Below are 27,932 nucleotides of genomic sequence, written 5' to 3' on the forward strand. Positions count from 1 at the left end.
TTTTAGATATAATGTGGAAAATTCTTAATAAACAAATAAAAATTAGCAACCAACTTGTGAAATATTGTGACTTTTAAAATTAGAAGAATTTCTTCATTTTCAATCCTAAAAACTAATATGGGAATTAAAATAGAATTTTACTGGATGAGTTAAATTTATTAATTTTTATTTTTGTATTACAGTCTTATCTACAATAATTTAAATCAGTACATTCTTGTGCATAATGAAATAAAAACTAAACTTGCAATGATACTATGATGTAGATTATATTACCCTGTTTTACAGATAAGAAGGAAGATTTGCAAAACTAAATGCCCATGATAGTACAGTGATAAGAGGAGGCAGCGACAAGATTTGAATTTTGATCAGTCTGATCCAAAGCCTGTGGTCTACTAGATGGCAATTCTTGCAAACAGCCAGTGGTTAGTGGGTGAAAGAAGAGGACAAAAGTAAAGATAGTCAATTTGGCCAAGGCAATGAGCAGGTCAAAAGTAGCCAATATTTGAGAATCTATGTATCTCGGTCAAGCATCCGGTAACCTGTCAACATTTATTCTATCCATCATTGGAGAAGAGTATTCCGTAGTGAGTGGTACTGCCTGTGCCTCAATTTTCTACTCTGCTAAAAGAGTACAATGAAAGTGTGAAAAGTAGATGCACAGCACTTAGTACAAGGCTTAGCCCATAACGTGGGTGCAAATGTTAGCAAGTCCACAAATATTTAGTCTACCTAATCCACAAAGATTTACGAAGGCCCTGGTATGAACAAGGTAGCAGGGTTACAATAATGAGGCATGTTAGGAACACTAACAATGAACATGGTTTGACTTTATGGTCTCTGAGGGCAATAGACATTACACACATGAATTCATATCCTCTGTGCTATGGAAGGAGATCATGTGCCAGCAGGATCTCTCTGTTGCTAGCAGAGATCCAGCCCCTTGGACAAGGTCTTCAATAACTATGCCCTATTATCTGAAGGCAGTGTTGGCTGGGAGAGATGGGCACGAACAAAGCAGGTTGGTCTCAATATTTCAGGCACAGAAGACAAGACAAAGACAGAATCCCTAAGGAGAGATTAGATCCTGAGAATTAGACAGAATCCTGGTGAGCAGCACCAGGTACAAAGTCAGGGTCACCTGGCAGCAGGGTGCTTGGATGGGGACTCCCAGCAAGCTTGACTAGAGCATAGAAGGAGAAAGGTTGCAGCACCCGAAACCCAGGAGGGCACAAGACCTTCCCCCAGGGCAGATCCTGCAGTTTTCTGAAACGTAGACCCTGTGGCTTAGCCCAATTAATCTCGTAAACTGGGTCATCACCCTGGGTTGCACAGCAAGCAGGAGCCTGGCAGCAAAGACTGGATAAACACTGGCATCAATAGGAAAAAGCACTAGAAAGAAACTGGTTTCTTTCAAGCCCTGAGAACAATCAGATTCCCTTGGGTGTTGCTTTCAAATCTGTTACCATCATCAGGTAACTTTACAAAACAGGGCAATTAAAGAGCTAGGTAAAGGTGCCTCAGCAATTTCCCAGACCTCCAGGGAGATGAAGACAAGGAAGAGGACCACCTCATTGTCATTGGAAGGGCCACCATACCTGTTCTTGCTACTTGGTGATGAGCTTGTCTGGCCAGTGAACGCAGGCAGGCCATGACTGTTAAGGAATGCATGCTTCACAGGAGTTTCAAAAACTCCTCCTGAATTTGTTTATGGCCAAGAAAGAGAGCAAGACCCCAGCTCCTGTGCCCCTATTCACACTAATTTGCCAGTTGAGTGGCACATATAAGGCTGCCCTTGGGCTATGGTAGCAAAGAGAAGTTATGCAACCTCAACCCATCAACCCCTGCCCCTAGAGGTCCTGCAAGGAAAGTAGGAAAGCTCTTCCTTCACAGCACATGTCTGGACTTCGTCCTTAGAAAATGGCAGGGGAGCACCCTAGGGTCCTGGAGTTATTTCCCTGTAGGACGCAGAATGTGAACTGATGGAGCTTCCTAGCACTTCGTTTTGCCAAGAAGTTTAAAACGTTTTTGGAAACCTCTGATCCTTCATTTTAAAATATTAACACTTTCAGGTCAAAAAATATCACTTTAAAATGTAGGTAATGCAGAAAATGCATCCTAGTAATTTGAAAAGGTTTAATGTCTGCCAAAACAACAAAATAGGAACAAACAGTATGATCAGACTCCATGGGTCATTAGTCCTCACATTTGCTTCTCTGACCTGACTCGGTGGCATATATTGGCATCCCCATGTTTACTTATGAAGAAATGAAGCATGAAGAGATTAGGTGACATGATAAACATGACACGAGGCGAGCAGAGTAGCTGGGAAGAAAGCTCAAGATGTAGGATCTCCATCAAGAACTCAATGCTCTTTTGCAACCTTAAGTTGCATCCAACCTCCTTCCTCCACGGTCAGGCCTCTTGACTCACAAAAGCAGATTTCTTTCTTTGCACATCACTGAACCAACTGTCCAGCTCCTCCACATAATGTAGGCCACCTTAAAAAACTGGATTGACTTGAATGTAACAGCATCATCCTTTCTCCTCTCAACTTGCCCTTCTTTGTACCAGAGGATGTCATAATCAGGTGTGAAGAACATGAATTCTCACATCCAGGAATTTTTTCACCTTAAATTACTTTGTCTTATAATATATAATGTATAGATACAACAAAGATTGATGGGAGTGGAATTAACCAAGTTGTGAACAGTAAAAGAAAGAGGAAAATGAGTGAATGTAGCTCATCTTCAGTCTCCTTAAGGACAAAGGAAATATGTAGTGAGAACAAGTTATTGATGAAGACAGTCCAGTCTATTACCAAATGGCCTCTCAAGGAAGACAGGTGCAGAGACGTATTGTGCAAAGGGCCATTTTTATATTCAGAGTTATGAATATGAGGACAATTCTTATTTCAAAATATTTGAAATGAAGGAAAACATTCAGAGAAGAATTTAAGGGACACATCATTACAGAAAAAATTGATAGCCCTGGTGTGCCCTCTAACATTTCATTTCTCAGCATTTCTTCCCCCTACCCTAAATTTGATGCTTCATTATTCATTGCATGAATAAACACTTATTTATCTGTTTTGTACCAAGACATTAAAGTTTTATATGAAATTTCTCTAGTTATAAATCTAGAACACAATTTGCTATGTCATAGAGAATGAACATTTCATCTTTTCTGGATTTTGCAAATTTTTTTCTAAAGCGATTATATCATTTTATACTCCATCCCACAATGTGTGAGAGTATCCATTTCTCTACAGTCTTGAAAACACTTGTTATTGCCAGACTTCTAAATTTTGTGAAATCGTTGAGTTGAAAATAAACCTCATTTTATCTTTAATTTGCTTGCTTCTGATCACAGTTATGGTTAAATATGTTTTCTGTGTTTATTGACCATTCAGATTTTTCCTCTTCTATGAATTGCTTGCTCACATCCTTGATCCATTTTTCTGTTAGCTTGTTATGTTCTCATTGATTTGAAAGATTTATGTATATATTCAAGTACTAATGCTTTGTCAATATATTCATCATACAAATGTGGCCTGTTCTTAAATAACTGATTGCATCTCTACAGGAATTTACCTTGCACAAAAGTTTTAACAAGCAAGTTAAAACTAAGACATAGATAAGAAAGTTGATATTTCCGTGAGTCTGTGAGTTCAGGAAAAGCATTATGAATGCCAGTTTTTCATTATTTATCTATCTGCTTTTCCTTCCAAGTTCAGAGAGATAAAGTATAGGCCACCTAGCTTTATGCTTGATAGTATCTCTGCTTTGCAGAGTGGGTAGTGTAGAATAATATGAGAGATGAATAAAGACCAACTTTGAGAATAATTAACCACAGATTATTGGGCCTAATAGATTGCATATCTTCCACTGAAATAGAAACTGTTTCAAACCAAGTGCATCTCTAGTCATGACTTCCCATGGGAGCACACAGAATCAGCTTCATGCAGGGGCATAAGGCATGCAGAAACAATCTATTCCAACTTATGCCTCGAATATTTTACTACCAGGCCAGTCTCTGCTCATGACATAAGTTCCTAGACTCAGGTAACCAATGAAAACAAAAGTAGAATAATGTTATGGTAATGTCAGGGCACATGGATATATTGCCTTGGGAATCTTGATACGAAATCTTAAAATAACCATGGCTATCTTTCTATTTCAGAGGTGTGGCGAAATCTTGTTTGAGAACCCCGATCAGAATGCCAAATGTGTTTGCATGCTGGGTAAGAAGGCTTCTCATTTTAAATATATTAAGCATGTTGATGTCATGTGGAGTTATCGTTGTTCTGTTGCCTTTTTGACTGTCTCTCATTCCGTTTTGAAGAGGCTGATAGGTTCTTTTATGGGTATATAGGCAGCTGTAACACATTTATATGTGTAACACTTGATGATGAGAAATGGTTTTGATTTTCTTAATTAGTCAGTCAAGGACCGTGCTTCTGAGTCTTTCAAAATTTTTCTTGGATCATCAGTATAACATAGAATTAGGTGGTTTGCATTCAGGTAGCTCTGATGAAAAGGTAATTCTTAAACCAGAGATGGATGATAAGATAGATAAGTAAATTATTAAGTCTTTACATCACAGTGCAAAACCCTTACTTAGAATTCCTGGAAGAAATGTATATTTGAACTACTGTAATCTGAAGTCAGCACAACTATTATCCATACAGCATTTGTAACAAAATAACATTGTAATGAATAATCATGTGTTCTTGTAGGATGATATATCATCAATCCCTTTGACAAACTCCTTTAATATGTACTGTTAGGTAATGAAGTTGGTATTATTTTCCTCATTTTATAGGTTGGAAACAATTATAGAGAATATAAGTGATGCACTTAACTTCAAAGTGAGAAATGGCCCAAATCATGATATGGAAGTTTCTAAACAGTAAAATTTTAGGTCTAGTGTTTAGATCTTATTTAAGCCACTAAACTATGCCCAATAAAGTTGCAATTTCATTATAGTAATAGAAGTAAACAGTAGCATGGATAAATAAAAATAATTTCTAAACTTTATTTTCACCAAATTTTTACCTTTGTAGATTCTAACCTTGAACTATATTAATAAGCAAAGAAAAAATATTCACTTTAGCATTTTCCATTTGCTCTGCCCACTTCATATATTGACAGTCTAGATTATTGGTGAAAAACAGACAGCAAGATAAATAGAGGCAGGTGAAGATCTTGGTAATTTATAATTCAAAATAATCATGTAACAAATAATCAAAGGTGGTACATGACTTAAGAAACAAACAAAAACCAGACATCAGATTTTTCTACCCTTCTAATCTTTCTTAAATTCTTCACTAATTTTTAAATCTCTCTTTGCAGTTCTATGTTTTTATTTTAATTAAGATGGCGGCTATATAGTAATACATTCATTGAAAAATGAACGTTTTACTAGAAGCACATGAACAAAGAATGTAGTATTGCATCCATATACCCATTTCAAATATCCAATATTCCTGCCCCTTGAAAGTGTGAAATGAAAATGTCTCCAAAGTTCTAATATTTCAGATACTACATAGATATATAGATAAATAGATGATAGATAGATAGATAGACAGACAGACAGACAAAACAGGTACAGATGGAAGCAGAAAAAAATCCTTTGTCAAGCCATGTGTCCCAATTTTGGATTTGGGAAACTGTCTTACCACCACATCAAATAATCTATTCAATAATTAACTTATTTAATTTTCCACAATAACAAGATGAGGTTGGTGCTATTGTTATCTTCATGTCACAAATAAGGAAATTGAGGCAAATGGTCTAATACTGCAAGTACCTTACTACCACTGAAATATTATTTGATTGTAGCTTTCACCTGGTCTAGTAACTTGAATCAATATTTAACTCATAATAATTTTAAGCACATGAATACGTCATCTATTTTGACTGAATGTTTCTGTGTCCTGTCTTCCATGTCAGTTGCTTGATTAATTTATAGCTAGGAGAAGAGCAAGAGACTTTCTACTACTGCCTATAGATTTGAATTCACTTAAAGTCAGATCAGTTCTCTTTCCATCTCTTCTAGATTATATAGTATTTTTTATATAGCTGCCAGAAAGCAATCCTGTCTGCCAAATGTGTCTGTAATGAATCTGCCAGATTGCACAAAATTCTAAAATTAGAAACGTATTTATATAAATCAGTTTTATGTTGCTACCACTGTCATAATGATTACAGTTAATTGAGCACTTACTATGTGGCAGGTGAAATCCATCCCAAACACCTTACATAATTAGGTCATTTATTCTAAGTAAATTGAGAGAAGCCCTATCTTTCAAAATTTATCTCTGGCAATAGAAGAGTTTTAATTAAGCTTCTGGTTATTAACCTTGTAGATTTCATTAGTTTGTTAGATTTCCCTTTTCTTCATAATACAGAACTAAATAATAAAAGGAACTGTGAGAATGGAAGTTTTTACTGGTTTCAGGACACATAGGAAGAACAAATATACATTTTACCTTTAAGATAGACAGTAAGTAATGAGTGTTCCAAGATAATATTATGCCTAGTGAGTTTGAGTTGCTCACACAGTGAAAATTGTGCCCTTGAGGAGCTTATATTTAAGAAGGTTTAGATTTTTTAAGAGAATTGCTGCAACATTTAATTCAGACACTTATGAAGTCCTTTGAAATCTTAGATGGAAGAATACCAAAATAAATATTATGGATATCAATACACATAGATCAACCCCACCATTAACATATATTCACCTGAAGCCCAAGGACTACCACTTTACAGCAAAATGATCCTAGATGATAAAAGAAAGAAGTTTAATGGTTTATTTACTTAAACAAGAGAAATCAAGTTATGAGCACATAAGTCCCTAAAACTGAGCCCATATTTTGTATTTCTTCAAGAAAGAACATCTGTATTAACACAAAAAGCACCTCTTCACCACTATCTAAGGTATTAATTAGTTTGTTGCTATCTTCAAAAGGAATCTCAGATAATGTTCTTATGATTTTCTAAAGCATTTTTTGAGAAAACTTCACATCTCCTTGTATCGGAGATATAAGGAGTCTCCGATATCATAAGTGTTTTATAAGCACTGCCAACCACAAATGTAGTTTTTATTTTTGCAGGTAATTTTATAACATTTTTATGAATAAATCAAAATTTCTAAATGAGAAAACCAAATACATGGGGCCACCTCAATATTCAGATCCCTGATGTGGGCCAACCTGAGACATCCTCATCTTTAACTAGTCAAGCCCTTGGCTCATTCCCCTGGAAACCTCCCTGTCTACCCGCTCACACTCCAGGCTTGGGTGCCTGCTGGATCCTAGCTGTGTACTGGTTTCATCACAGTTGGGGTGGAATATGGAGAAGGGTCACTAGCCAGAGACTCCATTTGCATTTCCTTGTCTTCCACTGGTGAGTCCCCAGATCATTCTGAAAAGTACTCTTTTTATGCTTCCAGTTGTCTACCTCACGACTTCCACGAATAAGTCATTCTTACTGAAAATCACACTTCTGACTCATTCTGTTAAATGAGACATAAGTGTAAAATTCACCTTGAGTTACTCTGGTGTGCTGAATTCAATGCAGCTTTAAATGGAACCAAACTACTGTCATGTATGGGTCTAGTAGGGAATTATTTCTGGCTTCAGGAGAATAACTCATGTTGGATATGAAGGTAAATACAGGTGTACTGCAGAGCTGACTACACGGAGTGTTAACTATTTATTCCTTACAATTGTTCAGAGAGCAAATGTAGATGATCAAGTTAAACATAAACACCAACTTGTAATAAATGTTGCTTTCTTCTTTCCTTCAGGCTTAGGGCAATGTGTGTAGAGTTTCTGCCTCCCTGTCCTCCCCTCTCCACCTTCCTTTTTATAAATTTAGCCATAAGATTTCACTCAAGTTCAAATTGGCTCAGAAGTTTATATAATTATATCAATGGATATACAGCTGTATAGCAAGACTTTTACCTTCTTCAGGTCTCATGAACAGATACTAAAAGAAAGAGGAAGTGGAAGAGACATTATCTCTCATTGTATAATCAATGCATGAAGTATGGCAGGTTACAAAAAAGAGTTTACTTTTCAAAAGCATAATGAAAACTGTTGGGCAAAAAGAGCCAAGAGTATTTAAAGAAATTATGTAAAATGATCAATGTTGATTCACTTCTCAGTTCATTTGTGAACCTTGCTCTGTGAAATGATAAATCATCGGAAAAGAAACTTTCAAAGAGAAATTCCTGATCAGATTTAGTGCTTCTTTGTATTTCCTCTTTTTCTTATTATTAGAGTGGGATTTTTTCAAATTATAAGCCTTAATTTTTAGTTTATGATATTTTGTTGGCTCAATTTCTCCATCCTCTTTATCAAGGTTTAATTTTTTTAATTTGAAATTTTCAGTGGCCCTGTTTTTGTCTCATGTATGATTTCTTTCGTGCTGCTGACTACTGGAATGTACAATAGGCACTTTTTTACCTGACATAACTTACATAACTTACAAGGGAGTATTCATATTAGTCAGTTTTCTGGTTGAAAATTATTATAAATTATTTAAATGATTGCTAATCTTCAGAATAACAGAACACCAGAAAATCTATATTTTATTAACACTCAACATAGGCATAGAGGGGCTTGCTTTGTAGCACTAGCTCTGAAAAATTAACCGTGTACTCATAGAAGTTGCTTCATCTCTCTAGGATTCAATTCATAGTTTTCCTGCAAAGTGGAAATAAAAACATCTGTTCTTCCTAGCCCAGGGGTTTCTCTGGTGAGAGAATGAGATGTTCTGTGAGGAGAAGCCTATGATGATGTCTGCCCTAAATATTGTGTATGCATCAATAAGTTGATGCATAAATGATAAATAATTGAAAATGTAAAAATTGATAATAAGCAAATACAAATAAACTAATAAAATAAATTATTACTGATGACACCAATGGTGTTGAAAAAAGTAATTGAAAAGTTAAAACATTATATAAATGTAAGGACAATTTTTTAAAATATTAAATACATTCTTCAAAATTGCAAGTTACCTCCAGGGTAGAACGAGACCTTCATCTAATTTTTATTAATTGGGTGTGCACCAAGCGCCTACAAGGTCATGTGCTTAGCATTGGGAATCCAAAGACCAGTGGGGCATAGAGTCTCCCCTTAGAGGGTTTATAGTTCAGCAAGAGATTCAAGTACTGAAGCCCAATGTATGCAACACCATAAAGATAAAATATATTGGGACTTCAAAATATGGAGAGAGTGCATATAGCAGGGATGTGAAGACTCATCTATTTAGATATGAAAGTTGAGAACATGGCAGCACTCTAGATGGATGCAAGACCACTCTCAAAAGCCTAGAGATAGACTGGGGAGTGTTTCTGGGGCAGTGTTTCAGGCCATGAGGTAGATGAAAGAATAAATTGAAAAGAAATTTGAGACCTGATTATAGAGAGCTTGACTGTCATCATTGGCCCTAAAAAGGACAAAAGTACCAGATAAAAGAGAGTTCTGGTCTCTTTTATTTAGTTAGTTAGAGAGTCTTTTCGATTTAGTTATAGCGTGTCAGAGAATACTCTATAAGCTCCTAGGTACTGGGTAATATTAAGTACAGCCATTCATCAGCTACTTGTGAAATTAAGTAATTTTAAACCAATGCATATTTAACCCAATGTGTATCTGACAACCTGAATTCTGGTTTGATTTTTTAAAAAAACATGTTAATTCTATTTTTCTCTTGATATCAAATATTATAGTATTTTATTAAGAAACAAGATAATATTTTCAACTGTGACAGTAGAGAAAAATTGTTTTCTTCACTTTTTTGGAACTTTATCACCTAATAAAGTTGGGAGTTATTTTATATTTATATTTTGCTCTTATCACTTGCTTCAACTTTTGGTTTTTGCATGTGGACACTTATGAGACCTATATATTGTTTCTTAAAAAATAATACACAATCTGTTTTAAGGCAAAATAAGATTTGGTATCAAAGTAGGCCACTGTGGTGTTGTAGAAAGAAGGCATTGAAAGACCTGGTACCAGCTAACAACTGTGTGAGCAGAGGCATGTCATTTAGGGGTTTGTAGACTTGTTCACTCTTGTCTAAAATTGAATAATAAACATTAATAACAATATTATTGTCTACCTTATTAAGTCTGTTGAGGATTACATGACAATAAGTATTAAAACATTCAGTGAACTTTTAGAAGTACTATAAATATAAGTATTTTTATTAATAGTAATACTCAATTTTTTCTAAGTCCTTGCACTTCATTTTATATTAGTAGTATTTTTATATGCAAATTGACAGTATTGTAGATTTTAAATTTTAAACGATCTCAATTTGGTTCAAGTGAACAGATATTTTCAAGTGCATGTTGGCAATTTAGTAATAAACATATTATCCTCATAGGTTATGAAAGAAAGATTATTGTAAATATTATTTTGCATGCACTTGACTTTACAAGTAAAGTCTGTGTTGAAAGAAGTTTTCAAGTTGCTTAATTTTGATTTAAGATTAGAATGCCTCAGGAATTTGAATTAATTTTAACTTACACTTTCAAAGCTCTTCATTGCTGTCACTTGGATTCATGAATTCACTCTCTCTATATGCATGCTCAGACAACAAAATTGCTGAATGATATTTTCTTACTCTGCCCAAAGAGGGTAAAGTGAACCTGGATATTCCCAAGGGAGGATGATGGGAGTATCATTCCCCATCACTCACCCAAGGCCCTGTCTTGTTTTACTTTTCATTGCACTTGTCAGTAAAGGACATATTTTCTATTTGTCCATTGTTGTCCCCCAGCCTTGCCCTGCAACACACCAATACATGCAGAATGCGATTATCACAGAAGTAAGGACTCCATTTCATTCACTGTTGAGTAGTATCCAGCATCTGGAACATGTAGCGGCCCAGCCCCTAAGAGGAACTCACTATTTGCTGAATGGATACATGCTGATGTGTTTGTGAGAACAGCAGAGTCATCCGGAGTGCATCTCCCGAGTGTGTCAAAGATGGGTTGGCCTAGTATTTAAAACCCCCTGCTAACATAGCCAAAGCCATGGGTCAGCGCCTACATAAACTAACTGGTGGCTTCCCAAGCACACTACTCCAGGTTACAAGATAAGAAAGTGGTTCTCTTCAAATAGCCAATGAGGAGCTATCCTAAGAGGGAGATTAACAAGTATTCGTTGAGCACTGCTGAATGCCCAACCCTCTGCTAGGAGTACTCTGAAAGTTGAAATAATAATGAGCAAGGTAGGATCCCTGTTGCCACAGAGTATATTCTTGCGCAGATGGAGCATTGTGCTGAAAATACAGGAAGAGGCCCATTATTTTGTCTTCTCGTGTTTATGGGAATATACAGAAAATTATTTCACCTTGAGGTTTATGGTTTAAAAGGCATTCTACATTATCCTACTGCCTTTTAAAATTTTGGAAGTCAATATTGTTTCGCATAAGAAAAACAAGTTTCCTAGCTTGAAGGTTGCTTTCCGTGGAAGGTTGCAGCATTTCCACAGCAACAGAACACCTCATTTTTGAATGCAGCTGGAAGCCAGGGCTCAGACCAGAGCAGCTGCAGAATAACAACACAAGCAAAGTCCAAACTATCAGAACTGATGTTGCCAAGCCCAAAAGTGATAGAAGTGTCAGTCTTGTGTTGAATTAGCTTCATTTTCTGTCTGAAGGTAGAAAGAGGGAATTCAATGAGACCCATCAGCCTTACACAAAGCTACACTTGAGAAAACATGTTCAATCAACAAACGCTTTATAGATACACATTGTGTGCCAGAGTAGGGATGCAAAGACATTGAAATTCTATCCTCAGCAAGCTCCCAATCTAGTGACACAGGGACAACCACACAAACAATGACAACATAGCATAATAAACCACAAGCAGGAGAGGCCAGGTCTTATGGGAAGGGGAAGGGTGGAGTGGTGTCAGGAAAGGCCTTGTGTAAGACATAGTAAGGAGCTGAGTGTCAAAAAGAAGCTCCAGACAGCCCTGGAGCTTGCACTGAGGACAGCCCGTTGGGAAAGGTGTTGTTGGTATTTCTAAGAGCAACAGGTACCGGCAGCTTAATGTGACCAACTAAAAACTGTAAGAAAGTATTTATGCCTGGAAAATAGAATAAGAGGAATGAGATAAGACAATCGAGTGTGGAGAGGAAGGCAGGAGAGGTTATGAACAGCCTTATAATAGGACAAATAACCATCGAAGGATGTTTAAGCAGAGGAGCTACAAGGTGAGATGCATGCTTTAGACAGATCATCTGGTTAGAGTAGAGAATACACAGGAGGAGGACAAGCTGAAGAGAGACTAGTTTAGAGAACAGTAGTATCTATCAGGTGAGAAATGATGAGTCCTACCTGAATCGAGACAGTGTCAGAGAGAACAGAAGGCACAAAGTAAAGGAAACTTTTCAAGAGGATGATAGAACTCTACAATGGGTTGAGTGTATGAAATGTTATTAAACAGATTGAGGTACTGCCCTGTCCTGCAAAGAAGAGTCTGAGATAATTGAATTTGCATGGGGTGGGGCAGTGGGGAGAGGTTAAATTTTAGACACAGTAAATTTGAGGTGTCCAAGGAACTCTCCAGTGCAGTGCAGCTCAGAAGAGGGATCTATAAGTCAGTGGCGGTCACGATATAACAGGAATGAGATCACTCGGGGAAAGGTGAGGAGTGAGATAAGGTTGTGCTTTGGAATGCCCAGAAGCATCCCCCAAAGGGTTGGTCAGGTTCAAAAGGAGCCTATGGAAGCCTAAATAGGCAGGAGAATAAAATAGAGTGGACAGAAAGATAAAGGAAAAGGAAAGAATGGTATCTTTGCCATCTTAGCCAAGAGGAGAGAGTTTCAAAAGGTGGGGCATGATACAAATGTAAAATACTATAGAGGTCAAATGAGATCAAGCCTAAAAAGTGTTGCTTGGACTTAACAACCTGAAGGTAACAACAGCAAGAGCATCAGCAGCAGAAGGTGGGGTGAGGTGGGTAGCATGGAGCCAGGCCACAGGGAGCTGAAGGCACTCCTCTGTCAAGAAATTGGTCTGAGAGGGCTGGGTGCAGTGGCTTATGCCTGTAATCTCAGCACTTTGGGAGGCCAAGGCAGGCAGATCACTTGAGCCCAGGAATTCAAAACCAGCCTAGGCGACATAGCAAGACTACACCTCTACAAAAAATACAAAAATTAGCCTGAGGTTATGGCACGTGCCTGTAGTCTCACCTTTTCAGGAGGCTGAGATGGGAGGATCCATTGAGCCCAGGAGGTTGAGGTTGCAGTGAACCATGATGGCACCACTGCACACTCCAGTGTGGGTGACAGAGCAAGATCGTGTCAAAAAAAAAAAGAAGAAAGAAAGAGAGAGGGGGTGGGGGGGAGAGAGAGAGAGAGAGAGAAAGGGAGAAAGAAAGAGAGAAAGGAAGGAAGGAAGGAAGGAAGGAAGGAAGGAAGGAAGGAGGGAGGGAGGGAGGGAGGGAGGGAAGGAGGGAGGGAAAGAGAAAGAAAAGGAAAGAGAAAGAGAAACAAAGGAAGCAAGAGAAAGAAAGAAAAGTAAGAAAGGGGGGTGGAGGATATGACAGTACCTCTCAAAGTCTACAATCAGGAAGGATTTCTTAGGATAGGAAGGATTTGAGAATGTTTCGATGGTGAGAGGAGAGAGGAAAAGAACTGGCTGAAGTTTCATGAAGAGAAAGGGAGTAGTTGTGAGCCTTAAACCTGCGATTGTGAGAAGATGGTCCCCGTGGGCGAGGAAGCATGGAGATGGAGACAGGTGTGCCTGGGTGCAGCCAGGAAGAGCTGGGAGAATTTCCATCTGATCGCTTCCCTTCTTTTTAAGAAGGAAATACCGTGTTCTGATGAGCCTTAAGGAGAGGAACAGATGAATGCAGGCATGCAGAACTAGGTTAATTCAAAACTAATGTTACAAGAAATTTTAAAAACTGAATAGAGGTGTTTAAAAAAATGTGGAGCAGTTTTGAGGACCCAGCTGAGTTAGATGCTAAATATCCAGGCCTATTCTTTAAAATAAAAAAAAAAAAAAAGAAAAGACAAACTAAGTGTTCTCAACTCTCATTTCAAAAGAGTAACTGCTCCATGCTCATAAAAACCCTTCCCTTTATTCTCCTTAACTGCTTCCTGGTCCTTTTCCTATGGCCAGCCAAGGTAACCTGCAAGGGGATGTCTTGACTTCAATTCACAAATCCCTCTCCCTAGTATTGTACATGTGAAGTTACTTCTCTATTTCCCCAATGCACCCTCACATTCCAGGCAATAGGTCTCTGATTTAGTTTTCTAGCACCCAGTGTTGGCCTAGAATTCCAAGAAAACACAAAAAATAATTCCTGATGAAGGTAGAAGAAATGTGTTAGGTTACATATTCACCCCTAACGTTCTCCCACCATGCATAGTGACTCTAGAAGGTTATTTTTTGACCTGTCTTGGCCTAAAAGGTGATGCCTCTACATCCACCTCCCACTTTGTGAAGGAAACCAAAGGTGCTAAGCCATTTGAGCTCTGGGAGTACCTATGTCCCCTGAGCTGGGCCCACCTCTGTCCAATCACATCAAAACTGCCTCTTCTGGCCAGAAACAGTGGCTCACGCCTATAATCCCAGCACTTTGAAAGGCCAAGGTGGGCGGATCACCTGAGCTCAGGAGTTCGAGACCAGCCTGGCCAACATGGCAAAACCCCGTCTCTACTAAAATACAAAAAACTAGCCGGGTGTGGTGGCATGCACCTCTAATCCCAGCTACTCAGGAGGTTGAGGCACAAGAATCACTTGAGCCCAGGAGGCAGAGGTTGCAGTGAGCCGAGATCACACCATTGCACTCCTACCTGGGTGACAGAGCAAGACTCTGTCTCAATAAAAGTTAAAAAAACTGCCTCTTCTTCCTCATCCTCTCTACTTCTGGTTCATTTTTCCCTTCTATAAATTTGATTCAAATGCTTCTTGCTTTCAAGATGAGTCCATCTAGGAATCTTGGCATACATAAAACTGTACTTTTTATAATGTTCCAGAGACAATGTCACTTTTAATTTTGACCCCAAAACAATGTTAGGCTTTTTATTGGAAGAAGTATAGATTATATTTCATTGTAAATTCATATTTTTTAAACAAATTATTTATATAGGTTTGTGAGATCTCAACCTCCCAATCTCAAACCACCTGCCTTAGCAACTATGAATATACAAGGTTTTCTAATATTTGTAGATTATAAATATTCACAAAATATAGAAATTTTCAGAATGAGACAAATTATGTGTATTACAAAGGATGCACAAGAACAAATTTTGAAGTATTAAATAAATAAATACTTGTTCTCATTATATCAATTGCTATCTTTGAACTGTAGCATTTCTTTTTCATATCTAATTGCCAAAAGATATTTTGTTTCCTTACCAAGAGATCCATTCTAAAGAAGGAGCTAGCTGATGGTATAGAAAGCTCAGTTTTCATAAACCCAACATTTTCCCCTCTGACTGAATAATGCATGTTTTCAACTTTTGTGAGTCTAACATGAACACTATCAAGATTACTGATTATTTCTTACTATAAAAACCTTACAGGCAAATCTAAGGTTATTTATAAATGAAAACCAAATGTGTAGAATTTTTTTGCCTACTTCAAAGTAGCCAACCACATATAAGCCTAATACATTTGATTTGTAGTCAACATTTTTTACATTGTCTGACTTTTAATTTAATGAGATAGTTAACATGAAATCTTGTACATTGCTATTTTAGCTTTACCTAAATTCTGGGATTCGGGGAGCTCTAGTTCTTTGTGACACAATAGAAAAATTGAAGACTTCATTCTAAACGAGGACCTGACATTCTGAAATATAAGAAAATAGTGCCAGAAATGCTAATAGGATATAGAATTCCATGAAGTTGGTGAATAGCACCATCCTCATTTTTTCAATGATAATCATATCCTACAAATCTGAGAGTTTTGGAATATGAATAGTAAATACAAGAAAGGAGTTACTATGTCAAACTGCTTTCTAAAATTTATATAGAGATGTAAATTTCAGGAAAAGGCATTTCAATATTTTCTCTTCTTTTAGAAAATCAAGTATTTAAAAAAGAAATTGGACATCTTGGAAGTGTATATTGAACTCAAAAATACATTTTCCTTGTTTCTGAGGAAAAAGATTAACATCATATTCCTGAATTACTGCATTGTTTATAGAATGGGTTTGTTAATAACTAATCACACCAGGCAGTCTATGGAAAGGTACCTTATTTTGTCTGCTATTTCACTCTTTGTGTCAGGAAAAATATTTCCTCATGAATCATGTTTACAAGAAGGTTGACCAATGAAATGCCAAGAGGACTCTGGGTAACAGTATATGAATGACTATGATCATATTTTGTATAATTTAACAGACATTTGGAATCTCACGGAGTCTTTAAAAAAAAAAAAAAGTTTATGTTTTTGGAGACAGGGTCTCACTTTGTTGCCCAGGCTGAAGTGCAGTAGTGTGATTATAGCTCACTGCCTCCGGGAATTCCTGGGCTTAAGCAGTCCTCTCACCTGAGCATCCCAAGTACCTGGGACTACAGGTGTGCACCACCACACCCGGCTAATTTTTAAATTTTTTGTACAGATGGGGTTTCACCATCTTGCCCAGGTTGGTCTCTAACTCCTGGGCTCAAGTGATTCTCTCATCTTGACCTTCATAATAGAGTCTTAAGCAAATCTCTGAATATCTGAAAGGACTTAGTTCTTTCAAATATTGCTTTCATAGGACTTTAAGTTTGCAGTTCAAGTAAGAGGGAGATGATAACTCTTCTCCCAGACTTGTCTACTTCCTAGGGTTCTAGAAATTCAATGGACAGGTCTCTGACATGTGACCTTACAAATTTGTGTAAAATTCTAGGACATAACAATAAATAAAAGATTTTCCCCCTGTAGCAATTGTACTGTTGAAAATGGAGAAGTGTTTAACTAAAAACAAAACATGTGACTGCCATGTTTATTTTGTTTACTTTCCTATGGAAAAATTTCTTAGATAAGTTTCAAATGTCAGCATCTTTAAGAGAGAAAATGTTCAATTGCTGTATTTAACATTAGTAAGCATGAACCAACAATGTGCATACACATGTGTCAGCTTATATTTATCAATAGCCTCAACAACTGAAATGGTAGTTTATATACTTATTGGCACTTCTATTTCTCTTGCTATTCACTTATTTAGCTATTAGTTTATTTTGATAGAAGTGGGGTTTTTAACTTTTTAATTGAAATATTGCTTGAATTCTGAGAAATACTTAGTTTTTAAGTGCAACTCAATGAATTTTTACAAAGTTAATGTATCTGTGTAAAACCACACAGGTCAATACAGATAGCTTCCCTCATACCTCCTCCTAGACATTACCTCCCAAAGATTCCATTCTGATGCACTGAATTCTATCACCATTCACTGATTTTGAAATTTATTTAGATGAAATTAAAGAGTATATTCTTTGTCCTGTCTGCCTTCTTTCACTCAACACTGTCTATGAGATTCATGCATGCTGCTGCATATAGATGTAGTTCATTCTTTTGTTTGTTTCTTTTGCTGTAGAACAGAAGTCAGCAAGTCGCAGCTCATGGGCTAAACCTGACCTGTTGCCTGTTTGATTAGAACACAGCCGTGTCCATTCATTTACATATTGCCTATGGCTGTTTTCATGCTACAAAATGGTAGAGTTTGGTCATGATAGAGACCATCTGATCCCCAATACCTAACATATATGCTATGTGTCCCTTCACAGAAACAGATTGCTGATTACCACTATAGTGTATAAATATTCTTGTACATGTCGTCTTATGCACAAAATTACACACATTCTTTTAAGTATCTACCTAGAATTGCAGATTGCAATTGTTGGGTCATTGTGTGTGTGTGTGTGTGTGTGTGTGTGTGTGTGTGTGTGTGTGTAGTTCGGCTTTAATTGATTCTGCCAAAAAGTCTTCCAAACCGGCTATACCAATTTATCCTCCTACCAGCTGTGTACGAAAGTCCCACAAATAATTTAACACTTGATGATTACCTTAAGTAAAAGTTAGAATCCATAATTCATCATTTGACTCAATAAAAACATTTTATGTAATAGCCTCTAACGAAGATCATGATTATCATTTAAGTAAACAAATCATCAGGTTGATGATGGTAGTAATAAAATGAGTAAATTTTTTTTGTTGATTATCCATGAGCATTAAAGAGTTGATGAAGTTCGTTGCATAAACTGAGTTAATAGTTATTCTTTGTTGAACGCTTGAAAATAAATGTCCCACAAAGGATCTTAATAAGTGCTTGCTCACCCACAGGGAACTATAAACAAAACCCTGGTTCATAAATAAAAACTCTTTTCCATTGACCTAATTAATTTCCATTTTTTCTTTCTCAACAAAATATACAATTAACTATATTTTACAGGTCTAAAGTTATAATATGAAAAGTTATGATTAAGGGGGGAGGGCTGAATAGGAGGAACACAGAAGATGTGTAGGGCAGTTAAAATATTCTGTATGATACTGTAATGGTAGATACATTTGTCCGTAGAACATACAACATCAAGAGTGAACCGTGATGTAAACTGTGGACTTTGGTTGATAATGATGTGTCATGAAGGTTCATCAATTATAACAAATGGACCACTCTGATGGGGGAGGTTGACAATGGGAAAGCTTGTGATGTGTGGTGTGGGGGGTATATGGGAAATTTCTTTACCTTCCTTTCAATTTTGTCCTAAAAAAACAAAGACTTAAAAGACTTAAAAAGTAATAGTTAAGGCATCATATTTGGAAAAATCAATAGTTTAGTCCTTTCCTATGAAATCATATGGCCTAGCATTTCTAAACTTAACCCTCACGTGTTGTTTTCATGGACTTTATACATACTTGCTCTAGGAATGAAGCAGCAAAGTGTTTCCAATTGGCCTTTTTTTTTTTTTTAAATCAGTTTCTCTCAGTACTGAGTATGCATGCGCAGGTGGGGATAAGAGGGTCACCTTTAGCTTCAGAATTGAGTTGAATGCAAGAATTGTAAATTTCCAATAAAAAAAAAATCGAGAAGTATTTTTGCTTCCAGGTGGTAAAATCATGTGTATTTTTTATTCCCCCCCCCTTTTTTTTTGTCTCTTTATATTTTCCAAACGTTCAACAAAGTGTGGTCATTCATTTTTCTAATAAAAGAGATTTTAGGTTATTTCTCTGATTTCTAAGAGTACAAAGAATGTTTCTTATTGTCATTTGCATTACTAAAACCTACATTTCCCAAGTGTCAAGGTTTTGATAACTTACTCCCATGGTGGAATATGCATAAATAGAGAGGTGGTTGTGACTGTAACTCTGCCTTAAGGTAAACTACTACATCAGTTGCTGCATCTTAGAGATGAGTCAGGGCTTTTATTAAACCTCTCTCACAAATTCACCTGGCCCCAAACAAATGGAATTCCTGCAATCAGCCATCCTTTTGCAGAGGGCACGTGACACAAAAATCCAGTACCTTGTATCATAGATCAACATGCCGCCCATGGACATCCAGCCCATGACATAGCACAGAAGTTGCAAAACAATAAGAAAGTCAAGCAACTGAGGTTTGTGGTTCTGCGGCAAATGGAAACCTTCCAGAACTAACACACTAAGAGTCTGTTGCAGTAGGGATGGGTGAGAGCTCATTGCACAAATGATATCAAATAATATGGAATAAAACACTGTGGAACTTTCTGAGGTTCTCGAAATTGAAACATGTAACACAGATGCACTAGTGCACACACATGCATGTGCACATACACACACACAGACACAGCCTGCCTCTGCCTCAGAGACACCCTCAAGGTGTTGTCAATACATATTTCAATTATGCCAGGAGAATTTGCAGTTTTCATTAAGCTAAGAAACAAAAGGCGATTGCACATTTCCAAGTTCAAGATTTCTATTTTGTTCCTTTCTTCTCAAATTGGACCCAAAAAGCACAGTTTTGTCTGAGGGAATAAAGGTACAGTTAATTTGTGCAACCAATTAGTTTACTTTCACTGTTCAGAGAAGAAACAGACAGAAATGCTACATAACTCTGAGCATCCTAAAGTCTGCCTCAAATATATGAAGATCCTGCTGATACAAAACTCTATAAAGAACTACAAATACAGTGTGATTTTCCAAAGATGAGTGGTTATTTATATTGCATGTGTGTATAGAACCTTAAGTGGTAGGAAAAAATTGAATTTGGTTTGATTCGTCATATTTTTTCCTGCATTTTACAGCTTTTCTACCATCAACATGTATTACTTTCATAATAGAAAAAAATAAACATGAAAAAGAAATAACCTGTTCGTAACTTTAAAAAAAAAAAAAACATAGAAAGGAAATGATTGGCAATCTCATCCTTAGAACACTTCCCTCCTCGGGGAATTCTTTTTATACTTGATTTGTCTTTAGAGTGGCTTTTTTCTATTTTTAATGAAGTCGGTTACCTCTGCTTCTGTTTTTTTCTCTAAAAGGGGATAAAAAGAAATGGGGGAAAAAGCTGAGAGCAGTGTGCAGCTGAGGTCCAGTGAGCTCTAAAGAGGCCCTGTAAGATTGTTCAGGGACAGCAACCTGTTGTAGAACTTTCCCGAGGACCAAGAGACAGGAGAGTCTTTGTTCAGACTCTATCATCTAGTTCATTGTTCTCTCATTGGAAAATTAAAATGTGTTGTGAGCACTTGTTTTTAAAATAAAAAGCTTTTTCTGGGTTTTTTTGTTGTTGTTTTTTTTTTTTTTTTTTTTTTGAGATGGGATGTTGCTCTGTCACCCAAGCTGGAGTCAGTGGTGCAATCTCGGCTCACTGCAACCTCCGCCGCCAGGGTTCAAGTGAGTATCCCACCTCAGCCTCCTGAGTATCTGGGACTACAGGTGCATGCCACCATGCCTGGCTAATTTTTGTATTTTTAGTAGAGACAAGGTTTCGCCATACTGGCTAGGCTGGTCTCGAACTCCTGACCTCAGATGATCTGCCCGCCTCAGCCTCCTAAAGTACCGGGATTAGAGGCATAAGCCACCGTGCCCGGCCCTTGGGTTCATTTTTAAAGTAAACCATCATACCGGAAGGAAACTCAGTGGCTTCCCAAAAGTATGTAGTGTCTTTATTGCACCCATAATCATTGTGACTCTGAAGAGCAGTGTCAAGTAACAGTCATATACTAGGATTTCTAATGTACAATTATAAATTAATGATAAGGAAAAAGTTGATTTGTATAATATTTTGCTTATACTCTGAGCCTGGATAATCTAGAGCTTATATAATATTCTGTTGCTATATGATCTGATAATGATGGATTTGTACAATAAAAGTAGGTATTGAGTTCCAACGAAATAGGTGCACTCTTCTAGGCACCAGAAAAACAGCAGTGAATACAACAGACAAAACTTCTGTCCCAGGAGCTTAGATTCTGGTAGGATGTGGGGGATGCAGTAAATGGACAGTAAACAGTATAAAAAACTAAATTAGATATTGCAGGCTGGGTGCAGTGGCTCATGCCTATAATCCCAGCACTTTGGGAGCCTGAGGTTGGTGGATCACCTGAGGTTAAGAGTTTGAGACCAACCTGGCCAACATGGTGAAACCCCATCTCTACTAAAAAATGCAAAATTAGCTGGGTATGGTGGCGTGTGCCTATAATCCCAGCTACTTGAGAGGCTGAGGCAGGAGAATCACTTGAACCTGGGAGAAGGTGGAGGTTGCAGTGAGCTGAGATTTTGCCATTGCACTCCAGCCTGAACAAAAAGAGTGAAACTCCATCTCAAAAATAAATAAGCAAATAAATAAATTAGATATTGCATTGTTTTAGAAGGTGATGGACTATAAAATAAAGCAGAAGTATCTGTGAGGAATGGAGTAACAGTGGTAGAGGCAGAGGTGAGGGTGCAGATTTGAGAAGGTGAGCAAGGATCTGCTTGCTCAGGAGCAGCAGGATCTGCAGCAAGTATCCTCAGTAGAAGGCGCAGCACCTACTAAAGCCCTGGAGCAGGAGTGAGCCTGGAGAACCCAAGAAACAGAAAGGAACGAGTGTGGCTAAAGCTGAGTGTGTTTATCTGTTCTCAAGCTGCTGATAAAGACATACCCAAGATTGGATAATTTATAAAGAAAAAGAGGTTTAATGGGCTCACAGTTCCACATGGCTGGGGAGGCCTCACAATCATGGCAGGACACAAAAGGCATGTCTTACATGGTGGCAGGCAAGAGATAACTTGTGCAAGGAAACTCCCCTTTATAAAACCGTCAGATCTCATGAGACTTATTCACTGTCATGAGAACAACATGGGAAAGACCTGCCCTCATGATTCAGTTACCTCCCAGTGGTTCCCTCCCATGACACATGGGAATTGTGGGAGCTACAGTTCAAGATGAGATTTGAGTGAAGACACAGCCAAACCATATCACCAAGGAATGAGGATTAGGAGAGAAGAGGTCATGGGAGGCAGAATTGAGGAGTCCTCGTGAGGACTGCAGATTTATTCTTCATGAAATGAGGAGCCAGAGGAAATTTTTGAACACTGGTGTCACGGGATCTGACTTCCTTTTTAAAATACCGGATATCTTTGGTTGATTTTGAAAATGAACAAAATGAGGAAAAAGTGCCTACAGTATATTACCATTGTCCTTAAACAAGTACTGAAAGGATATGTTTAGGGTAATAACAATAAAAAGATTTAAAGCCATATGTTATATATGCTCCAGATAAGTAATATGGTAATTAATGTTCATCTAACATAGAAAGTTCAACTAGAGGACATATCACTTTAAAAGAGTTAGGACTTAGAAAGGAAAGGTGATTGCCAACTTCGTCCTTAGAAAACTCCCCTCTTTGGGGAATTCTTTCTATACATGATTTATCTGTAGAGTGGTTTTTTTCTAGTTTTAATGAAGGGGGCTACCTCCGCTTCTGTTTTTCTCTCTTTGACTCTCTACCTTTATTAAAGAGTAACTTGGTATCATAGTTACTAGCTTACTCAGGAAACCAGTTTTACTAAAACACAAAGGAAAGGGAAGCCTCTCCTTTTTCCATGATCTTTGAGGTAGGTGTTTACAAATGCTAGTAGAGGTAAGCAGACCCCAGAGTCTCGTTATGACAGAGCAGGGACTCTGCATTCTTGGAAAGTTGTCCACTGACAACACTAGTGGTGCCATTGACCTAGGCTAGAATGAGTCGCGCTCCCTAGAGTTGCGATGTGGCAGCCCTGGGCGTGAGAGATTGGTTCATCACAGACATCAGGCTTTGGCCTCTCTGATGCCTGTTTTGTCTGAGAACCATGGACTGACCCAAATACCCTCTCTTTGATTTATTCAGTCAGAAAGTGAGAATACCAGCATTTCTCTACTCCCATCCCCCTTAATTTTACCTCCAAGGAAAAATGTGTGAGAATTTTTAAAGAAAGGCACATCTATACAGAATTTATAAGGTAACTCAGTGAAAAGGAGACCCAAAACACAATATATAATTGTCCATTCAGTTTGGCCAACAGTTATTGAGCATCTACTATAATCCTAGAACTATGCTTAGTAGTAAAGATGGGAAGAAATGAGTGTGGCCCCATCTCCCGTGTTCTGTTTTCTAGCATTATACAGTCAGCCCCCTCTGCTCTGTAAGAGAATGAAACAGGACTGGCCCTTTCCCTGCAGTGGCATTGTTTTTAAAAAAACTCATAGATATTCAGGCGCACACATCAACCTGGGACCTGGGCCTCCCCTATGAGTTGTTTCATGCTCATCCTGGTCAAAGCATTGATAGGCCCAGAAAAGTCTATAATGGGTAGATTCAATTGACAGTCTAGAGACCTGATTTTATGTCCTGGCTTCTTCACCAGATTGTACATCATAATCTCTCTCTGTCTCAAATTCCCCATCCTTCAAACATGTCCAACAACCTGCTATGTAACCCCAACTTTAACTGCATTGCTTATGAGTTTGAATGAAATGATGTAATATGAATAAAGGACACAGGAAAAAAACCAACTCTCTATGCCAATATCAGGCACGTAAAGGGTATGGTCACTTTCTATCAAGAAATCATAGTAGTTGAGTGAACTAAATTTTTCTTTAGTGTGCCTTTAGTGAAAAATGACTAACTGAATAGAACTGCTAGCACCAGAACTTCAGCTTTCAAAATGCTAAGCTATTGCTATGAAGGAGACAGCCCTGAAATCTGTGACCTTGGATCAGGCACAACAACCTATCTGCTCTTAGGCACCAAGAGCAGACTTGCCAAGCAAATATCCCTAGAGTCAATTTCCTGATGAATTCTTTAGAGTCTATGTCCATAATTGTCCTTTGTAAGAATGAGGGATGCTTAATTTTGTAGGATACTAAATGGTTTGGCTTATGTGCTTTCTCCAAAATACATGCTGACACTGTAGGAAAGCTCATAGCTGAATGAATACTGGTATAAGGAGAAGACTAAAGAGGTCATGGGCAAGAGCACGTAATAGATATCTACAAGGGACCAGTGCCACTTGGGCAGGACCTGAAGGCTGACCAAGACTGTGAATCCCCAAGCCAAGGTAGCTGAGAACAGAGAAAGTCAATGATTCCTGTAGAAGCATTCTCTTCATCTCTTTGGAAGCCTTGGCAAGAGTACTGTGGCTGTTGAAGAAAGGCTTGCTTTTTGGCAACACTGAAACAGATTTAAATTCATATTGAAACAAATGACGTAAGCATCTCAAGTTAAGATAGATTTGTTGGGAGAACTGGCTAGCCATATGCAGAAAATTCAAACTGAACCCCTTCCTTATACCTTATGCAAAAATTAACTCAAGATAGATTAAAAACTTAAATGTAAAACCCAAAACAATAAAAACCTTAGAAGAAAGTCTAGACAATAACATTCAGGACATAGGCACAGGCAAAGATTTCATGATGAAAATGTCAAAAGCAATTGCAACAGAAGCAAAAATTAACCAACGGGACCTAATTAAATGAAAAAGCTTCTCCACACCAAAAAAAAAAAAAAAACTATCATCAGAGTGAACACACAACCTACAGAATGAGAGAAAATTTTTGCAATCTATCCATCTGACAAAGGTCTAACATTCAGAATCTACAAGGAACTTAGACAAATTTACAAGAAAAAAAATTAAGAAAGTGGGCAAATGACATGAACAGACACTTCTCAAAAGAAGACATTTATGCAACCAACAAACATAAGAAAAAAAAGCTCAAAATCATTGTTCATTATAGTAATGCAAATCAAAACCACAATGAGCTACCATCTCATACCAGTCAGAACAGCGATTATTAAAAAGTCAGGAAACAACAGATGCTGGTGAGGCTGTGGAGAAATAGGAATGTATTTACACTGTTGGTGGGAATGTAAATTAGTTCAGTCATTGAGGAAGACAGTGTGGTGATTCCTCAAAGACCTAGAACCAGAAATACCATATTTGACCCAGCAATCCCATTACTGGGTATATAACCAAAAGAATATAAATCATTCTATTATTAAAATACATGCACACATATATTCATTGCAGCACCATTCATAATAGCAACTCAAATGCCAATCAATGATAGACTGGATAAAGAAAATGTGGTATGTATACACCATGGAATACTATGCAGCCATAAAAAGGAATGAGATCATGTCCTCTGCAGGGGCTTGGATGGAGCTGGAAGTCATTATACCTAGCAAACTAACACAGGAACAGAAAACCAAACACCAAATGTTCTCACTTATAAATGGCACCTGAACAATGAGAATACACGGACACATCGAGGGGAACAACACACATTGGGGCCTGTGGTGGAGGATGTGGAGTGGGGGAGTTGGGTGGAAGGGAGATCATCAGGATAAACAGCTAATTTATGCTGTGCTTAATACCTAAATGATGGGTTGATAGGTGTAGCAAACCACCATGGCACACGTTTACCTATGTAACAAACCTGCACATCCTGCACCTGTATCCCGGAACTTAAATAAAAATTTAAGAAGTAATAAAATAGCTTTGTAATATACATTTCACATATTAAAATATGCATTTTTTCTAGGGATAGCTTTGAAAAGAAACTTCTCTTTTTTTTTTTTTTCTTTTTAAATTTTTATTTGGATTTAACTTTTTTTTTTTAATTTATTTATTATTATACTTTAAGTTGTAGGGTACATGTGCATAACATGCAGGTTTGTTACATATGTATACTTGTGCCATGTTGGTCTGCTGCACCCATCAACTCGTCATTTACATCACTATAATGAGGAATGAATCAGAGCTTGTTAGCATGAAATCATATTTCGGGGTCTTCCTTGGCTCATTAGAGAGCAAAAGGGCTCATAGATCAAGAGATAAGGTCAGTAGCTTGTAAACAAAGCTTGAAATGTTTCCATCATTTGTGTTGAGTTTACTGACAAAATTTTACAGTAAGGTTGGACCTTTAAAATTTGCTTTGATTTCAAGAGCTTCAAGTTCAGAAGCTCCAGACAGTACCTGCCATGCAATGAAATCATTATTAAGCATATATGATTTCATGTGGCTTTGGAAAGTTTAGTCGGAACTGTCTGTTGATCATTCTGAGCCATTGTTTTTTTAACCGCACGTCTACAACCATCTGATCTTCAATAAACCTGAAAAAAAAAAGCAATGGGGAGAAGATTCCCTATTTATTAATGGTGGTGGAAGAACTGGTTAGCCACATACAGAAAACTGAAACTAGACCCCTTCCTTAACACTTTGTACAAAAATTAACTCAAGATGGGTTAAAGACTTAAATGTAAATCCCAAACCTATGAAAACCCTAGAAGAGAATCTAGGCAATACCATTCAGGACATAGGTACAGGCAAAGATTTCATGATGAAAACATCAACAGCAATTCCAACAAAAGCAAAAATTGACAAATGGGACCTAATTAAAGAGCTTCTGCACAGCAAAAGAAACTATCATCAGAGTCTGAGTCATTTTAATGTACTGTATAATGGAAAAGGACCCCATGGCTATTCAGAGATGAAAGGAGGAAATGAGATGACAAGGAAAGGAAAAATAACCCAGGTGGGGAAATGATGAAGATGGTGTTGAATTAGTGAAGTACCATGCTATAGCCAACAGTTGACAAGAGTGTTTTACTAGAGAAAAAAATGATTGAGTCAGTACAAAAAAAGTGACCTTTCTCATATCAAAAATCCAGCAATGTATTGCTTCAGTAAATATTTATTGAGTATCTACTATGTGCCAGCCATTCTTCTTTACCTGGGTGGAAATAGCAGTGATGAAAATAAACAGAATCGCTTGGGTCTCATAAAGTTTACACTTCACTGCTAGAGATAAATAAAGTTAGGCAAACACATACTTACATCATTTCAGGTAGTGATACAGACTATGCAGAAAAGCAAACAGGATAAGGGGACAGAGAGTGACATGGTGGTGGCAGGCGGGAGCTTTCGTAGAGAGGCTGGTCTAAGAAGGCATTCCAGGCAGAAAGGGCAATGGGTGGAACAAGAGGAAGGCCAGAGTGTGGAATAGGATGAACAAGAGAAGAAGCAGTAGGAGGAGATGAGTTCAAAGACCCCAGTGGGGCAAAATCATGTGGGGTCCTCTAGGCCAGGGCTTCTCAAACTTTAACATGCGTGCAAATCACCTGGGGATATTGCTAAAATGCTGATTTTAATTCAGGAAGTCTGAAATGGGGCCTAAGATTAGGTCTATCTCACAAGTTACCACTGATGCTGATAATGTCAGTCCCCAGAATACATTGTGAATAGTCAGTTCCTAATCCATAATGGAGAGCTTAGATTTCATTCTATTACATGTGCAGTGTTCTGAACAAGGAGTGGCATAACTTATCTTTTTAAAGAGATCACATTTGCTTTTGTATGGAAAATAGATTCTACATGGGCACTGGGAAAGAACTATGACATTCATCAGAGCTGGAAATTAGTGGTTTGGCCTAGGGAGACTGTAGTGGGGCAGCGAGACATTTAGATCCA

The 27,932-nt window shown here is 37.6% G+C and overlaps 1 protein-coding gene across 2 annotated transcripts in view; it reads left to right on the forward strand.

Moving 5' to 3' along the window:
- Positions 1 to 27,932, forward strand: part of PDE7B (phosphodiesterase 7B) — a 333,997-nt gene that overhangs the window by 91,529 nt on the left and 214,536 nt on the right. The window contains exon 2 of one of the 2 annotated variants that reach the window (XM_025384447.1): positions 4,180 to 4,240. In XM_025384447.1, the coding sequence (XP_025240232.1) occupies positions 4,180 to 4,240 (61 nt within the window). Of the gene's footprint in view, positions 1 to 4,158; positions 4,241 to 27,932 lie in introns of those variants that run through there. The other variant, XM_025384446.1, reaches the window with a different exon arrangement.

The sequence above is a fragment of the Theropithecus gelada genome, chromosome 4, assembly GCF_003255815.1.
Source record: "Theropithecus gelada isolate Dixy chromosome 4, Tgel_1.0, whole genome shotgun sequence".
Classification (NCBI taxonomy): domain Eukaryota; kingdom Metazoa; phylum Chordata; class Mammalia; order Primates; family Cercopithecidae; genus Theropithecus; species Theropithecus gelada.